This window comes from Rhinolophus hipposideros (genome assembly GCF_964194185.1).
Source record: "Rhinolophus hipposideros genome assembly, chromosome: 25".
Taxonomy (NCBI): domain Eukaryota; kingdom Metazoa; phylum Chordata; class Mammalia; order Chiroptera; family Rhinolophidae; genus Rhinolophus; species Rhinolophus hipposideros.
In genome coordinates, this window is record NC_138071.1 from 29,727,128 (window position 1) to 29,750,751 (window position 23,624).

The 23,624-nt window shown below is 53.5% G+C and overlaps 2 protein-coding genes and 1 long non-coding RNA gene across 4 annotated transcripts in view; 2 read left to right on the forward strand and 1 right to left on the reverse strand.

The window, feature by feature from the left end:
- Positions 1–3,199, reverse strand: part of LMBR1 (limb development membrane protein 1) — a 116,592-nt gene extending 113,393 nt beyond the window's left edge. Inside the window, exon 1 of one of the 2 annotated variants that reach the window (XM_081038824.1) lies at positions 3,143–3,199. The gene's annotated coding sequence lies outside the window, so the exon portion shown is untranslated. Of the gene's footprint in view, positions 1–2,972; positions 3,101–3,142 lie in introns of those variants that run through there. The other variant, XM_081038823.1, reaches the window with a different exon arrangement.
- A 57-nt stretch (positions 3,200–3,256) lies between these two features.
- On the forward strand, positions 3,257–17,448 carry NOM1 (nucleolar protein with MIF4G domain 1). Its single transcript, XM_081038820.1, has 11 exons — positions 3,257–4,139; positions 4,788–4,912; positions 5,917–6,112; positions 9,367–9,690; positions 11,309–11,419; positions 12,124–12,291; positions 13,056–13,177; positions 14,027–14,159; positions 14,563–14,694; positions 16,658–16,767; positions 17,103–17,448. Exons 1-11 carry the CDS (start codon positions 3,282–3,284, stop codon positions 17,275–17,277), a joined length of 2,454 nt encoding a protein of 817 aa, XP_080894946.1. The 5' UTR covers positions 3,257–3,281; the 3' UTR covers positions 17,278–17,448.
- Positions 17,449–19,969: 2,521 nt separating this feature from the next.
- LOC308493100 lies at positions 19,970–22,061 on the forward strand. The gene is made up of 4 exons (XR_013992615.1): positions 19,970–20,111; positions 20,377–20,419; positions 20,771–20,895; positions 21,014–22,061. It is a non-coding gene; the product is annotated as an uncharacterized lncRNA (long non-coding RNA).
- The last annotated feature ends 1,563 nt before the right edge of the window (positions 22,062–23,624 follow it).

Here is a 23,624-nt window from a genome sequence, read left to right on the forward strand (position 1 = left end):
GCTCATAAAGCCATTGAGAAGAGTGAGGGGTCCAGAATCACTAATCTGCAGATTCCAATCCTGACTCGGTGGGTCTGGGGAGGGCCCGGGACGCCACTTGCTAACAGGCACCCAGTGGTGCTACTGCCAGGACCCAGATCACTGACGGGGAACGAGACCTAAGCTGTACCACCCAGAGCAAGACAGAAACTGCAAACAGTGTAGCCTGTTTTGGTAGCAAAATCACAGTAACGCAGGTTAATGTCTGCATGATAAATCTGACAAATTTGTGGAAGGAAGAGCTTATGGAGGACTTCCCCTTTCTACATTAGACACAGGTAACTACAATATTTCCATTTTTATGGTGAGCAAATTATTTTTGTATCAGAAAAAAATAGGGCCGGCCCGGTGGCTCAGGTGGTTGGAGTAGGGTGCGCCGAGGTTTCGGGATCAATTCCCACAAGGGCTAGTGAGCTGTGCCCTCTACAGCTAGGATTGTGAACAATGGCTCCAGGGCATGGGCCAGGGAGCTGAGTTCTACACAACTAGACTGAGAAATAACCCTGGAACCAGAGTGGAGGGGACGCAGAAGGGTAAAAAGAAAAAAAAAATTTAAAGAAAAAACCAATATTTTAAAATAATCAATCAATATATTAATGCATTGAAACAAACAAACAAAAAAGCCTGTGAACCTGGGTTATGGACTGTGTCCGCCAAGTTCCTATGCTGAACCCTAGTCCCCACGGTGACAGCATAAGGGGGTGGGGCCTTTGGGAGATGATTGGGTCATGGGGGTGGAGCCCTCAGGATGGGATCCAAGCAAGGTGGGAAAGGAACCCCTCCCTCTCCCTCTACCCTGTGAGGACACAGCCAGAAGGTGCCCCTCCAGACATGGAATCTGGCGCCTTCACCTCAGCCGTCCAGCCTCCAGAACCATAGGAGAAAACATCTGCGGGTTAAGCCATGGTTTGTGGTATTGTTATAGCAGCCTGAACGGATTAAGACACTGAGTTAAAAGGTCACACTTTAAATTGTATGTCATATGACTCTTAATAGATCATTCGTGCTATTATTTTTAAAGAGCTGTCAGGCAAAGCCCCAACCAACAATTTTTCCTTGCTGGGGGCCAAGTGTCTGATGCAAGAGCCTCTGTCTGCTCAGCGTTCCTGACCGCCTGGATCAGCCCTGTAAGCAGCAGGACAGTCTTTCCCAAACACAGGTCAATGTAGGTCACTCCCCCCAACTCTTACCCGCTTCTCCCCTTACAGCACCGGCTTCCGCTGCTCTCCGAACAAACACAAAATGGAGCACCAGTCACCACACCTGTCACTCCTGGCCCCTGCCTGCCTCTCCAAGCCCGTGTCTTGCAGGCACAGGCACACACAGGAACACACACACACACTTGAGCACACACCTGCACGCTGGCCCTACGACTTGCACATTCCCTACTACACACTCATCAGCCCCTGTGTCATCAACGTTCTTTTAGGTTTGCAGCCGGATGGTAGTCTCCTATTTCCCCAGCCCAGCCCTTTCACCAGGATTGGAGAAACAGAACTTCCTCTCCATCAACTGCCCAATGCCTGGAGAGGCCTGGGGAGAGGTCCTGAGGAAGGGTCCTTGAGAGGATCCTGGGGAGGGGGCCGTAGCAGTTTGCAGGCTTGGAGGTACAGGGCTCCTCTAGGTGAGAAGCAGCCAGAATAACTGCCAAAAGCCTCCTTCACATTGGGATCTAAGGACGAAAAATATCCCCAAGATTTGCCCACATCAATCCCCCACAAAGTCTTAGAAGTTGTGGCTTCAGAGCCAAGAAAATCCCGCCCTGGGGAAGCCAGAGCGGACACAGCATCCAGGGGGCAGAGTGTGAGCAAGCAGAGGACTGGCGGGAGCCGGCCTATCAGGAGGGCACTGGCATTTACTGAGCAGCTACTATGTGCCAGAGCCCTTCTAAGCACTCCATAGGAGGAAATGAATTTTACCTATTTGGTTCCTGTTAAATGGGATAGTAGCAAGGGGGACTGACTCCCTCTCCCAATTACCCCCAGAGAAATTACTGAATGAGAGAGAGGCCAGGGCTCCAGGGTGTGACAACAGCCGTGAGAACCCTGGAGGGACCTGGGTTCTCAACCCTGGGGGCCAGGGTGCTGAGTGAGCAGCGGCTCGGCAGCCCTGGAGGTGGACACAGGCAGGGATGAGCTTTCTCCTCCGGCTCTTGCCTCCCTTCCACAGCCCTGCACGCTCAGCCCCAGCCCCTCCGGGTAGAAATCCGCCAGCCCCACCAGCCAGGGCACAGAGGGGACTACCCAGGAAGGCTGGCCCGGCACCCCTCCTCCTGCTCCTCACGCCCAGACAGCTGGGAGTCCCTTGGTCCCCTGCCCTAGGAGAAGTGGTCTGGGCAGGTGCGCGGTGCCTGAGCGCTGCACACTGGACCTTGTAGGGCCCATTCGGCTCTCACCTCAACCTTTGAAATCAAGGTGCGGGCAGGATTGGCTCCTGGGGCTGCAAGAGAGAACGTGTCCAGGTGTCTCCCTTGCTCCTGGTGGCGACCAGCAGCCCTCGGATGCCTTGCCTTGTAGATGCATTGCCTCCATCTCTGTGTGGCTCCTCACGAGGCCTTCTCCCTGCAGAGTCCAAACTTCCCTGCCACCAGGAACACCTGTCATTGCATTTAGGGCCCGCCGCCACCCAGGATGGCTTTCTCTTAACTTGGTTACATTGGCAAAGGCCCTATTCCCTAATAGGGTCACGGTCACAATTTCTGGTACACGTGAATTTGGGGACACTAATCATCCCGGTGAAGTCCATCAACAGAGGAATAAAGAGGGGACCAGCATCCCAGGACAGACCAGCAACCGGAAGCCGAAGGCGAGTCATTACGCAGCACCAGAGACATCTGAGGCCTGGGGTTGAGGGCGAAACCAAGTCCCAGAACAGTGAGCTCAGCACGGGGACGCCCCGCAAAATTCACGCAGGAAGCAACAGGACACACTTACCTGTGGGATATGCGCACACCCACGTAAATGCACATGTCCCATAGGAAAAGACCCACGCCCCGCTGACAAGGACGGCTACGTCTGCGGCAGGGCCGGAAGAGGCCTCTTTACCATCATCTGTAGGGTGGTTTTTCCCCATTTATTACGTGAGAGCGTGTTGGCGTACTCACAGTGGGCTTCAGAGGCGCGCTTGCTGCCGCGGCTCCCTGCGCTGCCGCCCACCCGCCAGCAGGGGGCGCCGCCCGCCCCGCCCCGTGTGGCACGGAAGTCCCGCCCCGGCCGGAAGGCAGCGTCGCTGCGTCCGGGAAGATGGCGGCGTCCACGAGTGTGGGAGCGTCAGGCTGGGGCGGCAGCCGGCGGCGAGCGGCCCGTAGTCGGCGCGGAAGCGGGCGCGGGCTGCCCCGCGGGCGGCGGGGCGGCGGGGAGCGGGTCCTGGAGCGGCTGAAGCTGGCGGTGGAGGACTTTGTGCGGGCGACCTCCGAGGGCGAGAGCCCGGGTGGCCGCGAGCGGCTCCGCGCGGAGGGGCGCGTGCGTCCCCGCGGGAGGAAGAGCCGCCGGGAGCTGAGGAAGGAGAAGCGGCACCTGAGGAGGGCGCGCCGGCTGCAGAGGGCCACAGGCCCCGCGCGCGGTGACCCCCGGGCGGAGGGCGTCCCGCCGTCGCCACGCCGGGCCCCGCGGCCGCCCGAGGCGCTGCCGCCTCCGCGCGCCCAGGCCGCCCCGGCCCACGCCCAGGCCCGGGGCCCGCGCGGGGGGACCCGGCCCTCGGCCGCCGCCGCCCGCACGCGGGCCCTGCTGGCGGCCAACGAGGCGGAGGACCGAGAGATCCGGAGGCTGGCGCGCCGCCTCGGCTGGCACCGGCGCCGGCGCAGGGACGCGGCCGGGGCCGTGCCGCCCAGCTTCGCCCGCGATGGCCTGGACTACGTCCTGGGGGCCCTGGGGTCGGGGCACAGCGGCGGCGCGCGGGAGGCGGACGCCCCCCGGACGCCCCCGGGAAGCGAGCCGGACAGCGGCCCCGAGGACGGGCGGGCAGAGGGCGGGGAGGGGACGCCGGAGGCCCCGGGAGCGCGAGGCGCAGCGAGCGACGGGAGGCGGCGACAGACAGGCCGCTTCGCGGGCGATGGAGAAGGCAGTGACAACTCCTCGGAGGCCGTGGGCGCGGCGCGCCGGGTGCGTGTGGGCACCGGGTCCCCAGGAGCCCCTCGGGGCGGCGCGGCGGGCACGCCTGGCGTGTGTCCTGGCGCTGGTGTCCGCCGAGCGCGTGAACCGGCCTGTTCCGTCTGCTCGAACGTTTTCAAGCTTCCGTCGTGACTTAAGCGAGAAACCTTCGCTAGAGGCCTTTGTGTCCCAGCGACCCAGTGGCCACCCCACTGTTGATCATTAGGGGACAGTGAGCCGTGGGTTGGTTTTCATTTTATCATGGAAATTTGGAAGTTAGTTTTGAACAAGCTTCCGATTCTTTTAGAGCACGGTCCCTCGAAAACTGGGGGCACATTTACTTTAGGCGTGTGCGTACAGCCCTGCCTGCCGTAAGCCAGGCCCAGACAGACCTGTGGAATACAGGGCTCTGCCGGCAGATCCTGGAGGGGCACGCATGGACGCTGACGTGGTGGGGACCCCCGCAGACTGCTGAGTGGAGTAAGCCCAGCACTGTCCTGGGCACTCGCTCAGCACGTGACACCTACAGAGCAGACATGGTCGGTGCTTACAGCTTCTGCCAGTTTGGGGAAATTAACATGTAAGCATGGGTGTAGCAAAGGAAAAACAGATTCGTTCAGTGTACATTTTTTGTAATTTATTTTTTGTCTTTTCAAGCAGAGTCTTTATGAAAATGGTGACAGGTACGTCCCACCCCATGTAAGGCGGGCTGAGGAGACAGTGGATGCCCAGAAAAGGGAAGAGCGGGAACGGCTGAAGAAGCAGGTGCAAGGCCTAATTAACAGGTAACCTCGCAACATCATCATATCGCATCTCTCAAAGACGTCTGTTTTCTGAAAATACAGAGACTATCCTAGGAATTAAGCTGGAAGTGAAGGGGCGGGGCTATCGCCGTGATTGGCTCCTTTCTGTTCCCTTCTTGATATCGCTGGACCTGGACAAGCAGGATGCCCACCTTTGCTCTTTGGTACTTTGAACCCTTGAGCTTGAGAGCAGCAACAGTGCCCACGTGGATGTCCTGACAAGTCCCAAAACGGGGGTAGCAGGCCGCCCTCCTCCCTGTGGGGTCAAGTGAGGGCCCCACGGTGGCCGCCATCCCCTTTGCTCATTCTTCATCTGCGTCTCACACCAGAGGCCCTGGGTCCCCACCTCACAGCCAAGACAGAACCGTCCCAGCACTGGACGATTCTCTCAGGCTATGCTTATGGTCACACAAACCACCCTCCCACTGCTTTTTTAAAAATTTATTTTCAGTTAAAACACTTCCTGTGGTACAGCCTGGATTCTACTGAACAGGCCGTTTGGGTGCACAGTGTGAGCACAAGCACGGATGCAGTGTGACAGACGTCCCCTCCTCGTAAGCAGGGCAGCCTTTTCTCAGGGTCAGGCACTGCATGTTTTCTGCCAGTGGGAAAATGGAAGCTAGAGGCTTTCCCAACAACGCATACTGATGTGCAAGTATGATTCCCGGCCTCTGCCTGGCAACTAGGGTCGGCTCCCCAGGGGGCATCGTCAGCACAGTCTGTGGTCTTACAGGGAGCCCTGCGTGTCCTTTGCTGTGGGGCGCTTCAGCTGGAGAGACAACAGTTGCACATTAAGAGTCCAGAAGTGTGTGTGTTGTGTGCGGTAGAAGCTGGGTCATTGGGGCTAATAAGAATTGTTCACAGGGCAATGTGTACACAAAATAGGACGTGTTGGTAGTACTGATAGCTTTTTCATTTATTTTAATTGACCTGAAAGTAATTCCTCTTTCGAAACGTCATGTGGCTGTCTTTTCAATGGTCTGCAGGTTGAGTGAGCCCAACATGGCCACCATAAGTGGACAGCTGGAGGAGCTGTACATGGCGCACAGCAGGAAGGACATGAACGACACTCTGACGGGTGTCCTCATGAGCGCCTGCGCCCCGGCCGTGGCCGTGCCCAGCCGGCTGGTGATGGAGCACATGCTCTTGGTCAGCATTCTTCACCGCACCGTGGGAATCGAGGTAGGGCTCTGTCGGGGTCTCAACGTGCTTGTTTCCGTGACAGACCTCCGAAGGCTCAGTACGACTCGGTCTGTATCCCATCATCGATGGCCACGTTCGGGGAGCCCTTGGTTTGGGTCAGCGTCCGCTTCTGTGTCTGAGCCCTTCGAGCATGTTTGTTACCTCTTAGGCCTCAGACGGCCTTTTCTTGGTGTTCCCCACGTTAACACTGGCTTGTTTCAGACGTTCAGGGTACAGTGGTTTGTGTGGTCTTGCTCCCAAGAAATTTGTACGTTTTTTTCATAAGGGAGCCCCCAGAATGTGAGGTGAAACTGGACGCCCAGTGAGGAGCTGTGCGACAGGCCTGGCTGGGCCGCCAAGTGGCCCGGAGGCCTTCCGAGCCTGTGTGTCGTCTCGGGTGGGGCTGCAGCAGCCCCCTCATGGGGTCTTCATCAGGATTAAATCAGACGCTGTGAAGCGCCTAATAGCTGCTGCTGAGTAAACAGTTGCCCCCACCTCACTCAGTGTATTTGGCCCTTGCTCACTGACCCTCTGGGTTAGCTCTGGTTCCACAGTCACCCACCCCTTCCGGGGTCCTCCTCTGTCGTAACCTCCCTGGTCCGTATTCTTTCCCTCGGTGGAGCTGATCCTGGCGTTTATACTAAGGTGGGTAGATGGGCGGTGACTCAGCCAGTGAGGCTTACATTTCCCGGATGACAATTTTATTCTGAACGTGTTGGTCGCTTGGATCTTTACACGGTAGTGTCTTAAAGGTGGTCTTTACTTTCTCCGCCTCTGACAGCCCTGCCACCAAGACCAGGCCTCGCGGCAGAGCACTGCAGGTCCGAGCCAGTGCAAGTACGCACACCTGATGTCCTCGTCATGGTCCCCGACGAGATAACAGGGCAGACACTGATTGAACCCCCCCCCCCTTGGCTGGTGCAGGGAGCCACGGAAGAGCTTTGTGACGGTCCTGAGAGCGCAGGCTGTGAAAGGACTCTGGAACTTGTTCTCAGCTTCTAAGCTGGTTTCAGCGGCACTGCTCTTCCTTCTGTTTATTTTTCGATACTTTGTTCTCTGTCGTCGTCTAAAAATCATCTGCGTCTAAAAATCATCTGCGGTCTTAGAGTGGGGCTCTTAACCTTAAAGTGCTCAAACTTGCCAAAATGAATTCTTCGTGCTGTGAGGGGTTTTGCCATGACAGCCATGTGGTGTGTGGGGACGCCGCTGTCCGCGTCCAGAGCACGGCTCTGCCACACACCAGCCGTCAATCGTGACCTCTGCCTCTGTGACGTGTCCTCTGTAGAGTTGGTGTAGCGACATTTACAAGGCCTGGCCCCTGGAAGTGCTCAGTAATTCGCATGAAAGATGGAGAGTCTGGGAACTAGTGGGTGTCAGGGGCCAGGGGACAGCGGACAGAAGAGAGGCTCAGGCCCCGCCGAGTCCTCTGGGCGGGGGCCAGGACTGTCCTGGCTGCGTGCACACCAGCTGTTGAGGGAGTCGCTCCCCGACATTAAGGGCTTCGTTTCTAAGGACTGAGTTCATTTTCACTAACGACGCCTAGTCACGCTCTGCATATCGACGCGGAGGGGATCATGGGACACCACTCCTAGTGCCTGGGGTGCCAGGGCTTCCTTAGTGTCCTGTGGTCCTGCGTCAGGCCGGGTGCTTCCTAACCTGACGGTTTCAGCACAGGCGGCGTTTGACGCTCCGGTAAAAGCCGTAGACCTGACCGCCCACAGCACAGCAGGGCCTCACTGGGCTTGAAAACTGAGGTTATCGTTCTGAAACCTTCACTGATGGGATGAAGGACACCGAAATGATGCATTCCAGGGGAGTCATTGCAATACTTTCTCCAACAACACCCCTGAAGCAGCTGCCGCAGGTGATGAGCTCTCCGGATGCTGCTTCTGGGAAGCTCCCCATTCTGTCAGAAGAAGAGCGTCCTCAGGGACTCGGGGAAGGAAAAGCGTGTCGTGGGTTCCACGGGGTCAGTTGCAGATTTGCTTCTGAGTCATTCAGAAATCAAAATCTGCAGATTTGTGTTAAAATCCCAAGTCAGAATTACTGTGCATGCTTAGAAAACGTCGGCAGCATGAATGTTCCTCGAGTTTTTAAATGCTATACTAAGTTACATTTTATTTTGAAGACATGAAATGGAATTTAAAGTGTTGACAAATTTTGACATAAATAATTCCATTCGTGTGTTGAAAACCTACCTGAGTATATCTTCCGCCTGAATTTTTCTTGATGTCTGCAGAATTGTCAGTTTTTTAGTTACATTTGAACATGATATAGTGGTAACAGGAGAATACACTTGTGAGGTGTATCGTCAGTGAGGGGTTTGAGGGGCATTTCCACGTGAGACCTGTTGGCTCTCAGGTCTCTATAAACAAGGCGCAGGCCCAGCCTCCAGAGCTGGCCTCCATGGAGTCACTTCCCCCCTGCCTATCGGCACCTTCTCTGGAATCTTCTAGCATTTATCTGCTGTTTAGCAGTGACGTGTGTATGACCCTTTGCTGTCTGGTCAGTCTCGTCTGTACCCCCGATTCTAACTGCCACTCCTGCTCTCCAGCCAGCCCTGCCTGGCATTCTGTGGCTCCAGCTGATGGCACCTGAAACTGGTTCTGTGCAGCCCACTCACCTGCTCTTCCCAGCGCCTGTTACCCAGGCTTTCAGTCTTCTACCAGCAGTGGCCAGCCACACCTGCCGTTCTGTCTCTGGGTCACTCTTGTGCCCAGTCCCTCTTCCCGGGGCCGGCACAGCTACGGTCACTCAGGTCATCGTTTCTCGGCTAGACCGTCACCATTACTCCTTATACCACTGGGTCCTGCTTCCATCTTCTCCCTCGAGGCTCGGCCTGAGCTTGAGAAGTGAGTGGCGAACAATAGTAGTATAGTTCAGAGACGTAGACGCGTCCTTAACATGTTGAAGGATTTTTCCAGGGAGCCACAATGGCTGCTGGCCCGAAATACCAGCGTGTTGGTTTTAAAGACGAGAGGGCGTGTTTACGGTGAAGGTTTGACGCCGTGCTGCCCTGTGTTGTCATTTCCGAGTCTGTGTTTTCGCACAGAAAATGCACTGTGCACTCAGACCTATTTTTTGACATTGTATGGCCCATTGGAGTTCATATCTGACCACATGTCTATTTTATGCGTTACTTCTAAAAATACTGATTCTTTCAAGTTTGTTGAAAGAGGCGGGGGGTCCCTGAGAGTGGCTAGCCCACCCGGTTGTCATATGTTTGCAGTGATGTTTGGTGTCCCTTTCTCCAGGTCGGAGCTCACTTTCTGGAGGCCGTGGTGAGGAGGTTTGACGACGTCTATGAAAACGGAAGTGAAGGGAAGGAGTGTGATAACCTGTTTACCATCATTGCCCACTTGTATAACTTCCATGTGGTACAGTCTCTTCTCATCTTCGACGTGTTGAAAAAACTGACTGGGACTTTCACAGAAAAAGATATTGAACTGATTCTGCTGATGCTGAAGAATGTCGGCTTTTCCTTGAGGAAAGATGACGCTCTGTCCCTTAAGGAACTCATCTCTGAGACGCAGGCCAAAGCCAGCGGGGCACACAGCCAATTCCAGGACCAGACCAGGGTACGAGCACGGCACCTCACCCGCTCACAAACTGACCGGAATTTAAAATAACTATTCGGGCTAAATAGTACCTCTCATTTCCTGGTGCTCCCTGGCATCTGCCTCATCGGGTTTGATGGCTGTGCCGTCAGTATGTGAGCAAACTTGTTCCTTTTTTAGGAACACGGGTACTTTGTGAGTTCGGAATCAGTTTACTTAACAGTCTTCCGTTCAAAAACCTGTCTGCTGCAGAAGGCCGCGTGGCACGGGGCTCCAAGCCAGCCCTCCCGGCTTCCGGCTCTGCCACTTGACAGCATCGTGACTGAGTCTTCTGGGCTTCAGGTCCCATCAAGGAAATGGGGCTGATCATGGCTCCTGCCTCCTTTGCTGCTTGGGGGTATGGGAGGGCGTGGGGAGCCCCCTAACGGAGGATGGGATGCGGCTTGTGTGAGGAACTAGCAAAGGGCTCGTGTGAGGAGCCCACGGGAGCAGGTCAGAGGCCTTCTCAGGGTCCTTGCAAACATCACAAGGAGTTGGGATTTTATTCTAGAGGCATGTGAAGCGTTCTGTGCAGGTACATGACATGGGAAGTGTTCGTGCTAGTGGTCACGTCGGTTACAGAGTAGAGGAGGGAGGTGGTCAGGCAGGGAGCTGCCATTTGGGGGTCGGGGACGGTGGTAGGAGGGCTAGCATAGTCGGGTGTGTGGGTTCAGGACTTGGGTGACCAGACTGGGTGTGGGTTGGGGGGCCTGGAGGAAAGGAGGGGTCAGGGCTCAGCCCAGGTTCCCAGCTTGGGCCTTCCGTGGGCAGCAGTGCACTCTGGAGCACACAGACTCACGAGGCAAGAGTGGCCCGTTTCTGAAATCCCGAAACGAGAGCCCCTGGGTTTGCAGGGAGGAGGCGTGTGCTGAGCCCTAGGAGGGGGTCATGGGAGCCTTGAGGTTATGGAGCGCCGACATTCGGAGGCATGGTGGGGGAAGCCGAGCCTAAGGAAGGCCCAAGGGGACAGAAGGTGGGGGACAGAAGGGGAGTGACTGTTAGTAGGTTTGGAGTTTCTTTTGGGGGGTGCTGAAAACATTTGAAAATTGTGGTGACAGTTGCACAACCCTGAATATAATAATTGTACCCTTTAAATGGGTGAGATTTATGGTATGTGAGTTATAGATCAATAAAAAGTTAACATTTGGGGAAATCTCAGAGAAGGGTATTTGGGAATTCTCAGTACTGTTCTTGCAACTTTTCTCTAAATATGGTATTATTTCCAGTTTAAAACTTTAAAAAGTCAAAATGCCGGGAGTGGGGAAGAAGTTGAAGATACAGCGGAGAGGAGAGGGTAACAGAGCACAGTCTGCAGAAAGGCACTGGCAACCCGGGCTGGGTGATGCGGGCGGGTCAGGTGGTGGCGCAGGAGAGGGAGCCTGCGGTCATGCCGGCGCCCCGGGGAGGGCGGGTGACCGAGGCGTGTTAACATCCTGCAAAGCCCTGCCCAGCTGGTGCATTAGTGCAGGCCAGGACCACGTCTGACGTCATCAGTGATGACCAGGTGCACAGAATTGGTTGATTTCTTCCCAAATTGAAGGCTCCATTGTTAGGCAACTTGAAATGATGGTTTTTGTTTTTTTGATTGGTTTGTTTGAAGGTCCGGTTTATGCTAGAGATCATGCTGGCGCTGAAGAATAATGACATGCGTAAGATTCCAGGCTATGACCCCGAGCCTGTGGAGAAACTGAGGAAGTTACAAAGAGCTTTGGTAATTCGCGCTCCCTGCTACTGCTTCTGAGCTTCCGTGTCTGCACGAACCCCCCGTGAGAGTAGAGGGTAGTCGGAGCTACGAGACAGGGGCCCGTCTGGTTAGTAAGAGTTCCCGGAGCGCAAATGGAAACTGGGGGAGGGGGATGTCCCTGTGAGTGGCCGTGGGGGGGTCCCGGTGAGTTAAGCGTCCCCCACACATAGCCTTTGCTACTTGACTCGGCTGCACAGTAGGGCCACAGTGGAACCCTCTGGTCACTTGGGAAGAGGGCAGGCCAGGGGCCTCCCAGACCAGTGACATTAGCCCCGTCCAGGCTCCCTAGGGGGGGCGACAGCTGAGACCCACTGGCCTCCGCAGTCAGGGTGAGTCCGTCAGATCCAGAGCGTGGACTCCAGCAGACCACAGGCCGCTCCCGGTCGCGTTCCTTCCACCAGCCTGATGGGGCTCCTTGTGGCCTCTGAGTCCGACCGAGCCTCTTCCCTTGCTGTGGCAATGGTGTTTGACAGACCCACAGACCTCAGACTCGGCTCCTGGGTGTGCGCCTCCCACTGGGCATTATTGCAGGCAGGTTAACATCCAGTCGGCATTACCTCATCACAACGTCCCTGCACCAGAAATGCCGTCGTCAGAAACCAAAGCCTGGGGTGGTGGCATGCAGACTGGACCGACTGCAGCGTCTCACCAGCTCCTTTTCTTTCCGTCAGGTGCGTGGCGCTGGCTCCAGCCCAGAAACTCAGCTGCGTGTCTCCTGGGACGGCATCCTGAACGCCAAGCACACTGGGCGCTGGTGGATCGTGGGCTCCGCCTGGAGCGGGGCCCCCATGATTGACGGCACTCAGCAGAAGGTCCCCCAGAAGCAGCTGGCAGGCACAGTAGGTGACCCCATGCTCACTGCTACCATGCGTGTCCCTGTGTCCCTACGGTGTCTCACTGGCTTTCCCTGCAGCGCCCACCTAGTATTTGTTGGACTTAACTTGAAGACCCTGTAGAAATTGCTAGCTTTCTAATACAATTTAATTTAGTTTCTGTTGTTACTTTCTAAAAGATTTGTCGAAAGCTGCGAAACGTGTTGCTTAAAAGACTTGAAAGTTGCCTGTACTGAGGGGAACAGAAAATGAGAACGCGCCTGCTGCAGACAGACCCCAGGCCTTGAGACGCAGACACCCCCAGGAGAGGGGCTGCTGGTCCTGCAGCCTCGGGTTTCAGATTGTCAGAATCCTTTGTATTGCTCGTTAACTGAAGGCCATGTTACTCAGATGGCCTTTCTTTCCCCTGGTGTCCTCTTACTGTCCCAGGATTCCACATCACGCTTGATTGTGCTGTGCTGGCTCTTGCAGCAGGGACCTCTTATCCCCGTTTTATTTCATTGTTGCTGAGCCTCACAGGTCATACAGCTCCTGGAGGTCTCTGAACCTGTGTTGTTCTCTTCCGGGGCTGCCGTGTCTCCTGGTGGTTTTCCTCTTTGTGGGGGTTCCCCGAGAATAGAGGCTTAGCGTCTCCGACCATGTATTTACCTATAATTTCACTTAGGCTTACATCAAGCCACAAAATCACACGTGGTTTGTTAGAAACCTAGCTTGAGTTCCAGCTTTCATTGCAACACTCGCATGACCTGTGCCTCGGTGTCCTTCTTCAGGTCAGCGCGAAGGTGCTGGAACTCGCACGAAAGCAGCGGATGAACACTGACGTCAGGAGGAACATATTTTGTACGATAATGACAAGTGAAGACTTCCTGGACGCATTTGAAAAGCTTCTAAAGTGAGCACTTGTGTGAATGAGCTGCAGGTGGACTGTTGTTGTCGGAGGAATAAGAAGCTCAGTTTGCGTCTTGGCCGGGCTGCTGGGAGGAGCCGGGGTGGTCCCGGTCCTCGTGCCCTGGACACCAGCAGCCCACGCTCCTGCCAGCTGGCCTCTGTGCGCTCCCAGTGAGAGCACTTACGAGTTGTTTGGATCAAAAGTATGAGGTGACCAGCTGGGAATTCTCAGTGGCTGTTGGTCATTACGAATTGCTTAAAATCTTCAGATTAAAGTTGTGTTCTAATCACTTCCAATTTAAGAACTTCCTGGTAGCTTCTATAATTAGTTGTAATAAATTTTTAAAAATATACATGTGTCCTTTTGCAAAGCGCTGCTAAACAAATGAAATATTCATTTTCCTTATTTGCTTCAAATTCAGAATGAGATACAGGGAAAAGTTACAGGACTACAAACGGTTGTCCAAACCCAGCACTGTGCACTGAAAGGATGAGTCTTACTGTGTGAATTAGCCCATCAATTTTTGAAAACATGAGGAAGTCAGTGATGGCAAGAGCCTGCTGGGGCCTGCTGTTGAGTGTCAGTCCTGTTTCTTGTCATTCGGGCATCAGTCAGCGGCCTCTGGGGGGCACAGACCCCAGGCCAAGGTGTCGTCTCCACCTTCACATTGTCGCAAACCCTGAGGTCTGAGAGGTTAGGGCCGGGCCTCTAACTCCTGTCTTAATTCCCCCACCCCCTCCGCCTGGCTTCCTTTTAACCAAACTGCTGACAGGATGTGTTCCTCGGAAGGATTTCTGCCTGAACCTGCTGAAATGTGGCAAGTCAAAGCTTTGTCATCACTCTGTTCTGTAGGCTTGGACTTAAGGATCAGCAGGAGAGAGAAATCGTTCACGTCCTCGTGGATTGCTGCCTTCAAGAGAAAACGTACAACCCTTTCTATGCATTCCTAGCTGCTAAGTTTTGTGACTATGAAAGGAGGTTCCAGGTAACTTTGCCAGCAGGCCGCCTGTCCCCCACGCTCCGCCCACCTCCGAGTCAGGAGCCCACCCTGTGTGAGAGCTGTGCGCGGGGACTGTCACAGGATGGGGTGTCACGGCCTGGTGGCCTGATGAGTACCTCTGGCTTCGTGCTGCCCTGTCCTTTTCAGTGTTCTTTTCTATTGTGGTACCGATGGGAAGGAAATGACTGCAGCCACAGAGATTAGTGGGAAGCTGTTTCAAACTGCTGTGCGTAGGAAGGGGGTGTGGGTGCTCCTAAAAGGCTTGGCTTTTAGGATGCTACAAATGAGTGAGTGAGTGGAGTACCTTTCCATTGTATTCTTAGGGATTTATTCTAATAATTTGTTGCATTTAAATTGCTTTTTTTTTTCTTTTTAATTGTTATATTAGATGACTTTCCAGTTCAGCATATGGGACAAATTTCGGGACTTAGAAAATTTGCCAGCCACTAATTTTTCTAATTTGGTTCATCTGGTGGGCCACTTGCTGAAGACAAAATCACTTCCACTTTCCATCTTAAAGGTTTGTGTAACAGATAAAATTATTGAAAGCAATGAAATTGCTAATACAATCGTTTCTATTTGGTACCTTAAAAAGTATATTTCCTCCTATTCTGAGAAGGGATTCATGGTCCCAGCCGTCAGAGAAAACAGCTAGATGAGCACCCAATGTGAGTTGTCTGGTAAATGGAGACATAGTCACTGCTTGTGCTCATCTAAGTGAATCAGTTTCGGGGTTCGGGGGTGATGAGTAGGTCCTAGTTGTGAGTCCTGTGCTGGCCGCTGATAAGATAGGAGAAAGCAGGGGGTGGAGGAGCTGGTCTCAGCGACAAGGTTTCCAGCCGGCGGCCGTACCTCCCTTTGCTGTAGGCATTGAAGTGCTGGGCGCCCCTCCCCCGTCTCGTTCCCACGGTGCGTCAGAGCCAAGGAAATGCAGATGCCCAGGCGCTGTTCTGCAGCGCATGGTGAAGCCTGGGTGCAGGAGCTGGGCTTTGAGGAGGCCGGTGAAGCCGCAGTACCACTGGGGACGGACCGGGAGAACCTGAGCGTCAGAGAGTTCGTGGCCTGGACGGACTTGTGTGCCTTCTCCCTGGTTTGCAGGACAGACTGTAGCTGTGCTTTCCTATTTATATGTATTTATCCCTTCACCAGAGCACTTAAACTCAGGCTGACCTTGTGTCTCTTTGGAGCATGGCGTAGGGTTTGGGCCACTGTACTGAACATGAAGGCACTGAGCCGTATACAGCAGCGAGCAGTCCCCATTTATCCGCAGGGATCCGTGCCAAGACCCCCAGTGGGCGCCTGAAACTACAGATAGCAGCCAGCTCTGCCTACACTGTTTTTTCCTACATGTACAGCCCTATGATAAAGTATAATCTGTAAGTTAGGCGCAGTAAGAGATAACAGTAATAGCTAATAGTAAAATGGAGCAATAACACCATGAAAGTTACGCGAGTGTGGTCACGCTCTCAGAATACCTATTGTCCTGTGCTCACCTTCTTGTGGTGCGAGGTGATACAGTGCCTACGTGACCAGGTGACGGGAGGCATCGTGACGCACTGTTAGGCTGATGCTGACCTGCTGACTTGACGTCCAAAGGAGGGTTGTCTGCTTCAGGTGGTCCTGATTCATCAGCCGTGACAGGTCAGGGTTCAAAGGCAGGAGCAGATGATGCCGATGGTTTGGGAGATTGACTCATTTCTGACTGAAGTTGGCTGCGGGTAACTGAAACCACGGAACGCGAAAGCAAGGTTGAGGGGAACTGCCTGACCACTTTCCAAAACCGGAGTAGGCTGCAGGGCCCCCGACGGCGCGGCCGCAGGGCAGGGCCTGCGGAGTCCTTGCAGCTCAGATGTCCTCAACGCTGCCCCGCAGGGCCGCCCTCCCCCGGGCACGCTTTGTGCTCTTGCTGCACCTCTATATCTGCAGGTGCTCCTAGCACCGTCGTCCGTGTTTTAACCTCTGAGGATGGTGGTGTGCAGTCGCCATACTTAGTATCCTAGTACAGGTTTTTTAATTCAACTTGAGTTTGAAATTTACCCATGTCAGTATCAGCAACCCTCTGAGTTGATTACTTCTGTGTAGTAGGACACTGTAGTATCCTAGCATGTGTAACTGTTTTCTAGGGGGTGTGTATGTGTGAATTAGTCTCTCCTAGTTCTAAATTCTGTGTGTGTGTGTGTGTGTGTGTGTGTGTGTGTGTGTGTTAATTAGGGCGGGGTTCTTTAAGAATGTGTGTGGATAATACATGTTTCGGTTTTAGAAATTAATTTCCTGATTCCTAAGGTGTACACCCCTGCCAGTGGTGTGTAAGGTTTGCCGTGGCCCCGGGTCCTTGCCAACACTGTTCCTTTTATAAAACTGCCAATAGCCTTATTTAAAGGGCGGAGGGATAATTTTTTTACTCTGATTATTATATTTGGAAATCATTGAAAAAGTTGGCTAAATCAGTGTGACTTTTTTCTTTTCTGTCCTGGCTCTGTTAGGTAGTTGAATTCAGTGAATTGGACAAACCCAGAGTCCACTTTTTACGAAAAGTGTTATATATGCTGTTAATGGAAACAGAAGTTGAAGACCTTGGTTTAATTTTTGCAAGGTATGTTCCCAGTTTGTCCTGATAACACATGGAAAAGAAATGAAGTGAGATTGATTTATAAAAGCAAAGTAGTTGTACTTTGAATGTAGCTTAAATCACTTTCAGTTTTAGTTTTAAGCTAGTGTCATGTGCATTAGATTTGGGGAACATGAAACCCACCTAATAGCAAACTAATAGCAATTGCTAGGAAATGGAATGTCTTAAGTTCTTCACTGAGAATTCTGTGTTTAAAATAAACGAGGTTTCGTCTTCATGTTGGAGACCCCCCCCAGAACTGAGGCCTAGGAGAGAGTAGTGAGCCCGCGTCGCTGATGCTTTGTGCTGTCCCTTTCCAGGGTGTCGGACAACCCAAAGCTGGGCGTGCTGCGAGAAGGCTTGACGCTCTTCATCAGACACTTCTTGTTGAAGAACACGCAGGTCCCTGGGAGTGCTGAGGAAGCCAGTGTGCTGAGAGCGAGAGCTGACCTCACCACCAAGGCCCTGCAAGGACGGGCTTCCCTGAGGATGTAGTCGGTGTGGGGTGGGAGGCCGCTGGTCAGCCACGTGCCCTTTCAGACACACAGGCCTGTACTCTGCTGACTGTAAGAGCTTGGTGCAGCTCTTTCGTGGTCTGTTGTTGTTAAAATACTATATTTGGAAATAATTTTGTGATCCAAGGTAAATACTCTGTGTTTTAAACCATTTTCGTGTGTGTGTCTGACAGGGTAGAGGGAGGAGAAGAAAGGAGATGGGGGGAAGTGCTGGACGGTGTTCTCTCTGGTGTGATGGGGGTGTGGTGTGCACGTGTGTACACGCATGTGTGGTTCTTGTTTTTGAATAGACAGAATGGCCCACCAGAGGGTGCAGTTATCATAAAGAAAGTGATGCTTCTGAAATCCCTTTTACATATTGCTTAGAAGTTCAAAAACCATCCATTCAAATGTGGTACCTGATATTTAATTGACTCTTTGAAGTATTTGGAGTGCAAGTGTTTTTGGAAAAGTCAACAATTGATGTAAGCCTTACAAATACTGTTGCAATGTAGCACATGTGGGAGTTTTTCCATCATCACTCATCCAAAGTGGTGAAACGATAAAGAATGTTCGTTCCTCCCTGCCTGTGTCTGTCACTTATGCTCATCAGTTCCAGGCCGTCTTGCCCTTTCCTGAGCAATTTCGAAGCTGCCAAACATAGCCTGGGCACCTCACGGGTGCTGCATGCCGAGACACGGACCCTGCCGCGCGCCCTGTCCTACATCGTGGACACCTTGGAAAGCTGCCCTGACCTCGTGGACGCCACACCTGTCAGACTCCAGTTTTGTCACAGACTTTCAAATACCATCTTAACATGACCCTCCAGCAGTTTGTGTTTCGAGACATAACGTGAAGCCATATGTATCTCCGTGTGTATCTAAAGTAATGGTTTAAATTGTGAAACGTCCAGGAAACGAAAAAGTTAGTGCTGAGATTAACTGCAAAGCAGACACTGCTCTTTCTCGCGCTCCTTGACCCCACATCCAGGACCTCATTTTACCCAAGTCCACAGACAGCCCTGTCTTCCCGTGGGTTCTGAGCTCAGCAAAGAAAGAAGACCGTGGGTGCTCGGGGCGCTAAGTGAGAGCCTTCACTTTATTGAGGGGCTTTTCTACAAAGGTGGGTGCTGAGCGGCGGTGGGGACTGGGTTGGGGGTCAGCTAGCATGTAAGTTGCCTGCTCCATTTGTCCAGGAAGTCCTGCCACGGTGTGCTGACAACAGGTCCCTGCCTCCACGCAGGATGGCAACGTGGATCAGCTGAATGCTGCTTGTGACCTACCGAGTCAGAAGTGCTGCGTGTAGGCCGAGAGCAGCTGTGAGAAGGAAGATTTCTAGAGACATTTCTGATGATATGCAGAAGTTGGTCAAGGAGCGAGGGGAGTTTGGGGAACCTCCAAGGACAGTGGTACCTTCATCAGCGTCAGGACCAGAGATCAGACATACCAGCTGTACACGGGAGCCAAAGGGCCCTGGAGGAGAGAGTCGTGTGAGGAAGGGGGCTGGGAGCGACACTGGGCAGCACCAGTGAGTGCGACAGTAGAGCCTGCGAACGGACGATACAGGCAGGGGACCTGGGCTGCCGTCGTCCCGTGTCCGTTCCGAGGCACATACCATGCTCCGCGGTTCTGTGACTAGAGCAGCCTCACGCAGAGCTCTTCCGTTACCAAGGACGCTAGGGCCGCTGCGAGCCTCCTGAGAGCAGGGAGGGTTAAGGGTGCACAGCCGGGCCATGTGGACACGGCGTCATGGAAGGTCCGCCAAACGGGTTTTCTTGGGGACACGATACTGGCCCGGGGATGGGAGCTTCGTTTTTTCTCACCCTGACATTTGGCATCGTGTGCTACACTGACGAAGCTGGCGGGAGGGTCGTGTTTACAGGGTGGCATTTATCTTGAGTAGAGCTGGGTAAATGATGAAAAATGATGTTTGCATGATAAGATGATGAAAGGGAAAATTGGGACCAGTTTACATTGTCCTAAGGATGCAAGGGTCATTTCGGGAACACCGAGAGCTGGGTATGTTTGGGAAACAATGCCTCGTGTGTCCACGGGCCACTGCAGCTGAGCGAATTTGACCTTGAGCATGTCCAAACGAGGATGTATGGGCCGCTGACCTCCCGCGGGTTATCAAGTCGGCACTTTCCCACTGTCCCAAGTATGGAGGGAGGTTTCTGAAGCAGACTGACTAAGCCCATGGCCGCGGCTCTGTGTCCTTTAGGCCTGCTCCAGGGACCAGCCTGTGACCCCGCCCCGCCTCCTGCGGACCCCCTCCACAGAGAGTGAAACAGAAAACCAGGAAGGGCTTCAGCTCGAACCAAAGTAAAAATGATTAAAAGCATTTTAAAAATTACTCTCTTTGGGAAACCATTCCTTAACCATCCACCAGCACCTCCTGAGAGAACATTCTCCAGTGACCTGTGCGGTACCGTTGTCACACCTGAGGACACGGGAACTAGCTCAGTGGTCTGGCCGCACAGTCCAGTGTCACCTGTCACATCTGAGGACACGGGAACTAGCTCAGTGGTCTGGCCGCACAGTCCAGTGTCACCTGCCAGGTGATCGAAAGTGAATTGTCTATGGCTTTTTCTTCCCTACATAGACTACGATCAAGATTCAAACATTGCATTTGCTTTTATTTCTCTTTTAATACAGAATGCCCCACCCTCTGTTTCTTAAAATTTCTCACGACAGGTTTTTGAAGGGTCCTGGCCAGTTGTCACGTCCAATCCTGGATGTGTGTGGCAAGCTTCCCTGAGCACACTGGGGACGAGCTTGGATGCGCGACGCTCCAGCACCTGGCTGAGGTCGAGGTGGCCGGGCCTCCACCAGAAAGGTACCATCTTAACCTTTGTAATGACTAAGGGGGATGAATTACCAAACGTTAGGGATATTTTACAGGGGAAAACATTGGCAAACGTGGGTTTCCTGTTCTCCACCATTACTTTCCCTAGTGGTCTAGGCAGCCATTGGTGGTTCTTGCCAGAATCGCTTTTTCCTGTGGGTTGCTAAATGGTCACTTGCTAATTCTGTCATTCCTCCATCGTTAGCTGGCATTCTTTAAAAATGAATCTTCCTATGTCCTTCTCCCCTTTTCCCAGAAAAGACAAACTAGCCGTGTACAGACTACTGGAGTGGTGACAGGTGACTGAATCATAAATCAGCAGATGTCATGGGCTGTGGCAAGTGCAAAGGTGTCTTCTCAGCAGGAGTCACCAGGTTGGGTGGGGGCGTCTGGTGGGCATGGCTTCTCAGTCCTGCCAGCTTGGTGGCCTGGTCTCCCTGTCGCGGGCGCCATTCTGTCCCCTCACCATCCCCTGCCCCCCCACCCCGTGCGCTTACCAAGCCTCTGTAGCTCCCAGGATATTCGTGGCCCAATATCCAGGTTTGAGGCAGTTTCTTATTACACAGCAGCACAATTGTGTCACGTTGTCCATGGGATATTTATAAATAGATTAGACATCATACCTGTGCAGCCCCGTTTCTACTCTGTAGGCGTGCCGCTGCCAGTCATGAGGTGTGGAGGGACCGAGTGTGTCACACCTGGCCGGCCAACTCCGCTGAGCGTCCGCCCACAGGTCACCCTACCATGAATCATTACGTTTGCTGTCGCTGTTGAGGTCGGTTTCTAGAACAACAGCAGTAATCTGTCCAGGACTCAGGATGCGTTCACTAACAACAGAGCAAACTGTTCTCATTTCTTCTCCACGCTGATCCTGAATTGCGTTCATTGAGAAGAACGGGCAAGGAGACCGCTGTCCTGCTTTGTCCGGGAATCGGCCTCCTGGGACAGAGTTCTTTGCTCAAACTGGGAAAGTCCGAGGAAACCGGCGTGGTCGGGCACCCGAAGTCAGGAGACAGTGCCCAGCATCCAACCAGCTCCCTGGTGAACTTGGGACACGGCGCGGCCGGTCCTGAGATACAGCACCGGGATGCTGGACGGCTTTCCGCTGTCAGGCCCCCCGTGGGCCCTGGCCGTGCCTGTGCCGGAAGGGTGTCCTGTGGCAGCTCCAGCTCTGTCCTCAGGTCACGTGCTCTTCCCCATTATTTCTATCAAACCTTGACCAGAAAGGAAGGTAGGAGGCCAGTTTCGCTGACAAGCTCACCCAGGCAGGAGTTAGGGCCCTTCTGACTCGGTCTGAGTTTACGACCCATAACAACTTGGTGTCCTTCAAAGGGCCAGGCACTGTTAGTCACCAAGCAGGTTCCTAGATAAGGAGGTGCTTGTTCATTGTTTGACAGCAGACCCTGGTTCCCGCTCCCTGAAGTACAAATGGGGGGCGTGCTATGTAAGGCTGGCTCCTTTCTCAAGCCCCATTGTGCCATGAATACCGTTTTGAAGGTCTGTGTTGGTATCTACTATGTAATTCTTACAGGTCAATAGAGAGGATGGTCCGGGACGTTTTCACTGTCTCTGAGAAAAGTATCCTTAATGAAAGTAAAGCAAGGCTGGTAAAAAAGTTCAAAATGAAACAAGACGCTGAAGGCCCAGCCGGTCCGACCATCTCAGAGTCACGTGCAGCAAGGGACCCGGCAGCCACACGCCCAAGAACCGAGGGCTGCGATTGTGCCCATTGCGGTTGTTACTTAACTCTGCCCAGCCTTGGCCGAACCTCTGATTTGCTAGACTCAGCTCCGAACAGATGCACTCAAGGGCATAGTTATCAGACGAGATGCATAATGCATCACAACCCTAGTTTTCCCAGTAAGTACTTCTCCAGTGACCACTGAGCACAGGAAAGCGAGCTCATGTGCCAGGGCATAAAACACACTTACTTAACTCGTCAAAAATACAACGTGATTATTGGAGATTTATTTTATTCTTGCCCTCCAACTTTTGGTGACTGTCGGAAGTGCATTTCTATCCAGTGCCAAGCTGGCCAGTAAAACCTATGTAGCGGTCGTTAGCGCCCTTACGCTTTCTGACTCAAATGGACAGATTGTTAGAGCCTTCTCTGTTTTCTAAATCAGATTTAATGGGGCAGGCAGCGTCTGCTTTTCTACTTTAGCAGCAGTGGGACTAACCAGCCGCAGGGGCCTGGCCAGGGGACGGAGGGGCTGGGCCTGCCCCGCCGCGCTGTGCTGCCTTGTCCTGAAAAAGTGCTATTCCCTTACACGCCACTGGAAATACCCAGAGCTGTGAGAGAGAGCCCCCCAAATACAAACACCCTTCCAGGGCTGGGCTGCTGGTGAATGAGCCCGGGGATCCTCTACCTGTCTTCTTAACTCAGCTCCCCGATAAAGGCAGGCTCTGTTCAGAAGAGAGAGGGAGCTGCGGCCTGCCCATGAGCCTCGAGTGTCGGGAGTGTGGACGACGACTCCTGTTTTGCCATCGTCACTTTCCGAAGCTTCATTTCCCTTGGGCCTTGGCTCTCTGCAGTAAGGCCCGTTTACTGGACCTGCATTTTGTCAGGCCAGTGGGTTCCAGTAGCCACAGCCCAGCTCTTCCAGTGCTGGCTTCCTGCTGAGCCCATGTGGACCTTGCACAGAAAACAGCCACTGGAACCTGGCGGGAGCCAGGACACTCATTGGCCTCCTGCCGGTGGGCAGAAGGACCCATGACACTGCAGGGCACCTATTCAGGGATCCTGGGGTGGGGGGGGGCTCGTGGGGCCTCTGCCCCCGCCTACCCTCCTCATCAACCTGTTCTCAGGGCTCAGGGGGCTCTCAGGAGCAACTTGGGTGACCCACACCTGCCGCCTGAGAGCTTCCTGCCACTGATGCCCAGCCACCAGCATGAGGGCTCCCTACCTGCCTGGCGGAATAATAAAGCACTTTGTTACCCGTGAGTGAGAGGCCCGATAAAAGCAAAATATTATCACAGCATCTGTGATTAGGAGGCAGCTGGGCACTGGAGACTTTGTAACATTTATGAGTAAATATAATTTATTTCTGTTCTCTGATTATGAAGGTCACCGTGGTTTAACCCTGTGGGGAAGGCCTCAAACCCATTATCTGCTCAAATAGAACTGGGAACGAAAACACCGGCACTCATTAAAAGCGAATTACTTTGTTTTATGAAGATAGAAAGGCTCCCAGGCCTGGCGATGCAGGACACCGGGCGTTTCCACAGCCGAGAGCCAGGGCTGGGACACACACGGACCCTCCGGCCCACCTTCAAAGGGGGAGCTGTGGAGAGCAGCATTCAGAAGGCCACCAGAAATCTGGGCAGGTCGTGACTTGCTTGGTGGTTTCTTGAAAAGCTCACGGGGTTTTGCAGGCGGTGTTGAAAGCAGCCAGGAGTGCACTGTGATGAGTCTGGTGTTTTCCATGAAACTAAAGGAAAGGGATTCTGAGAACTACAAAATCGGCCCACATTTCAGGTTTTAAATGTAGTATGTTTTTTGAT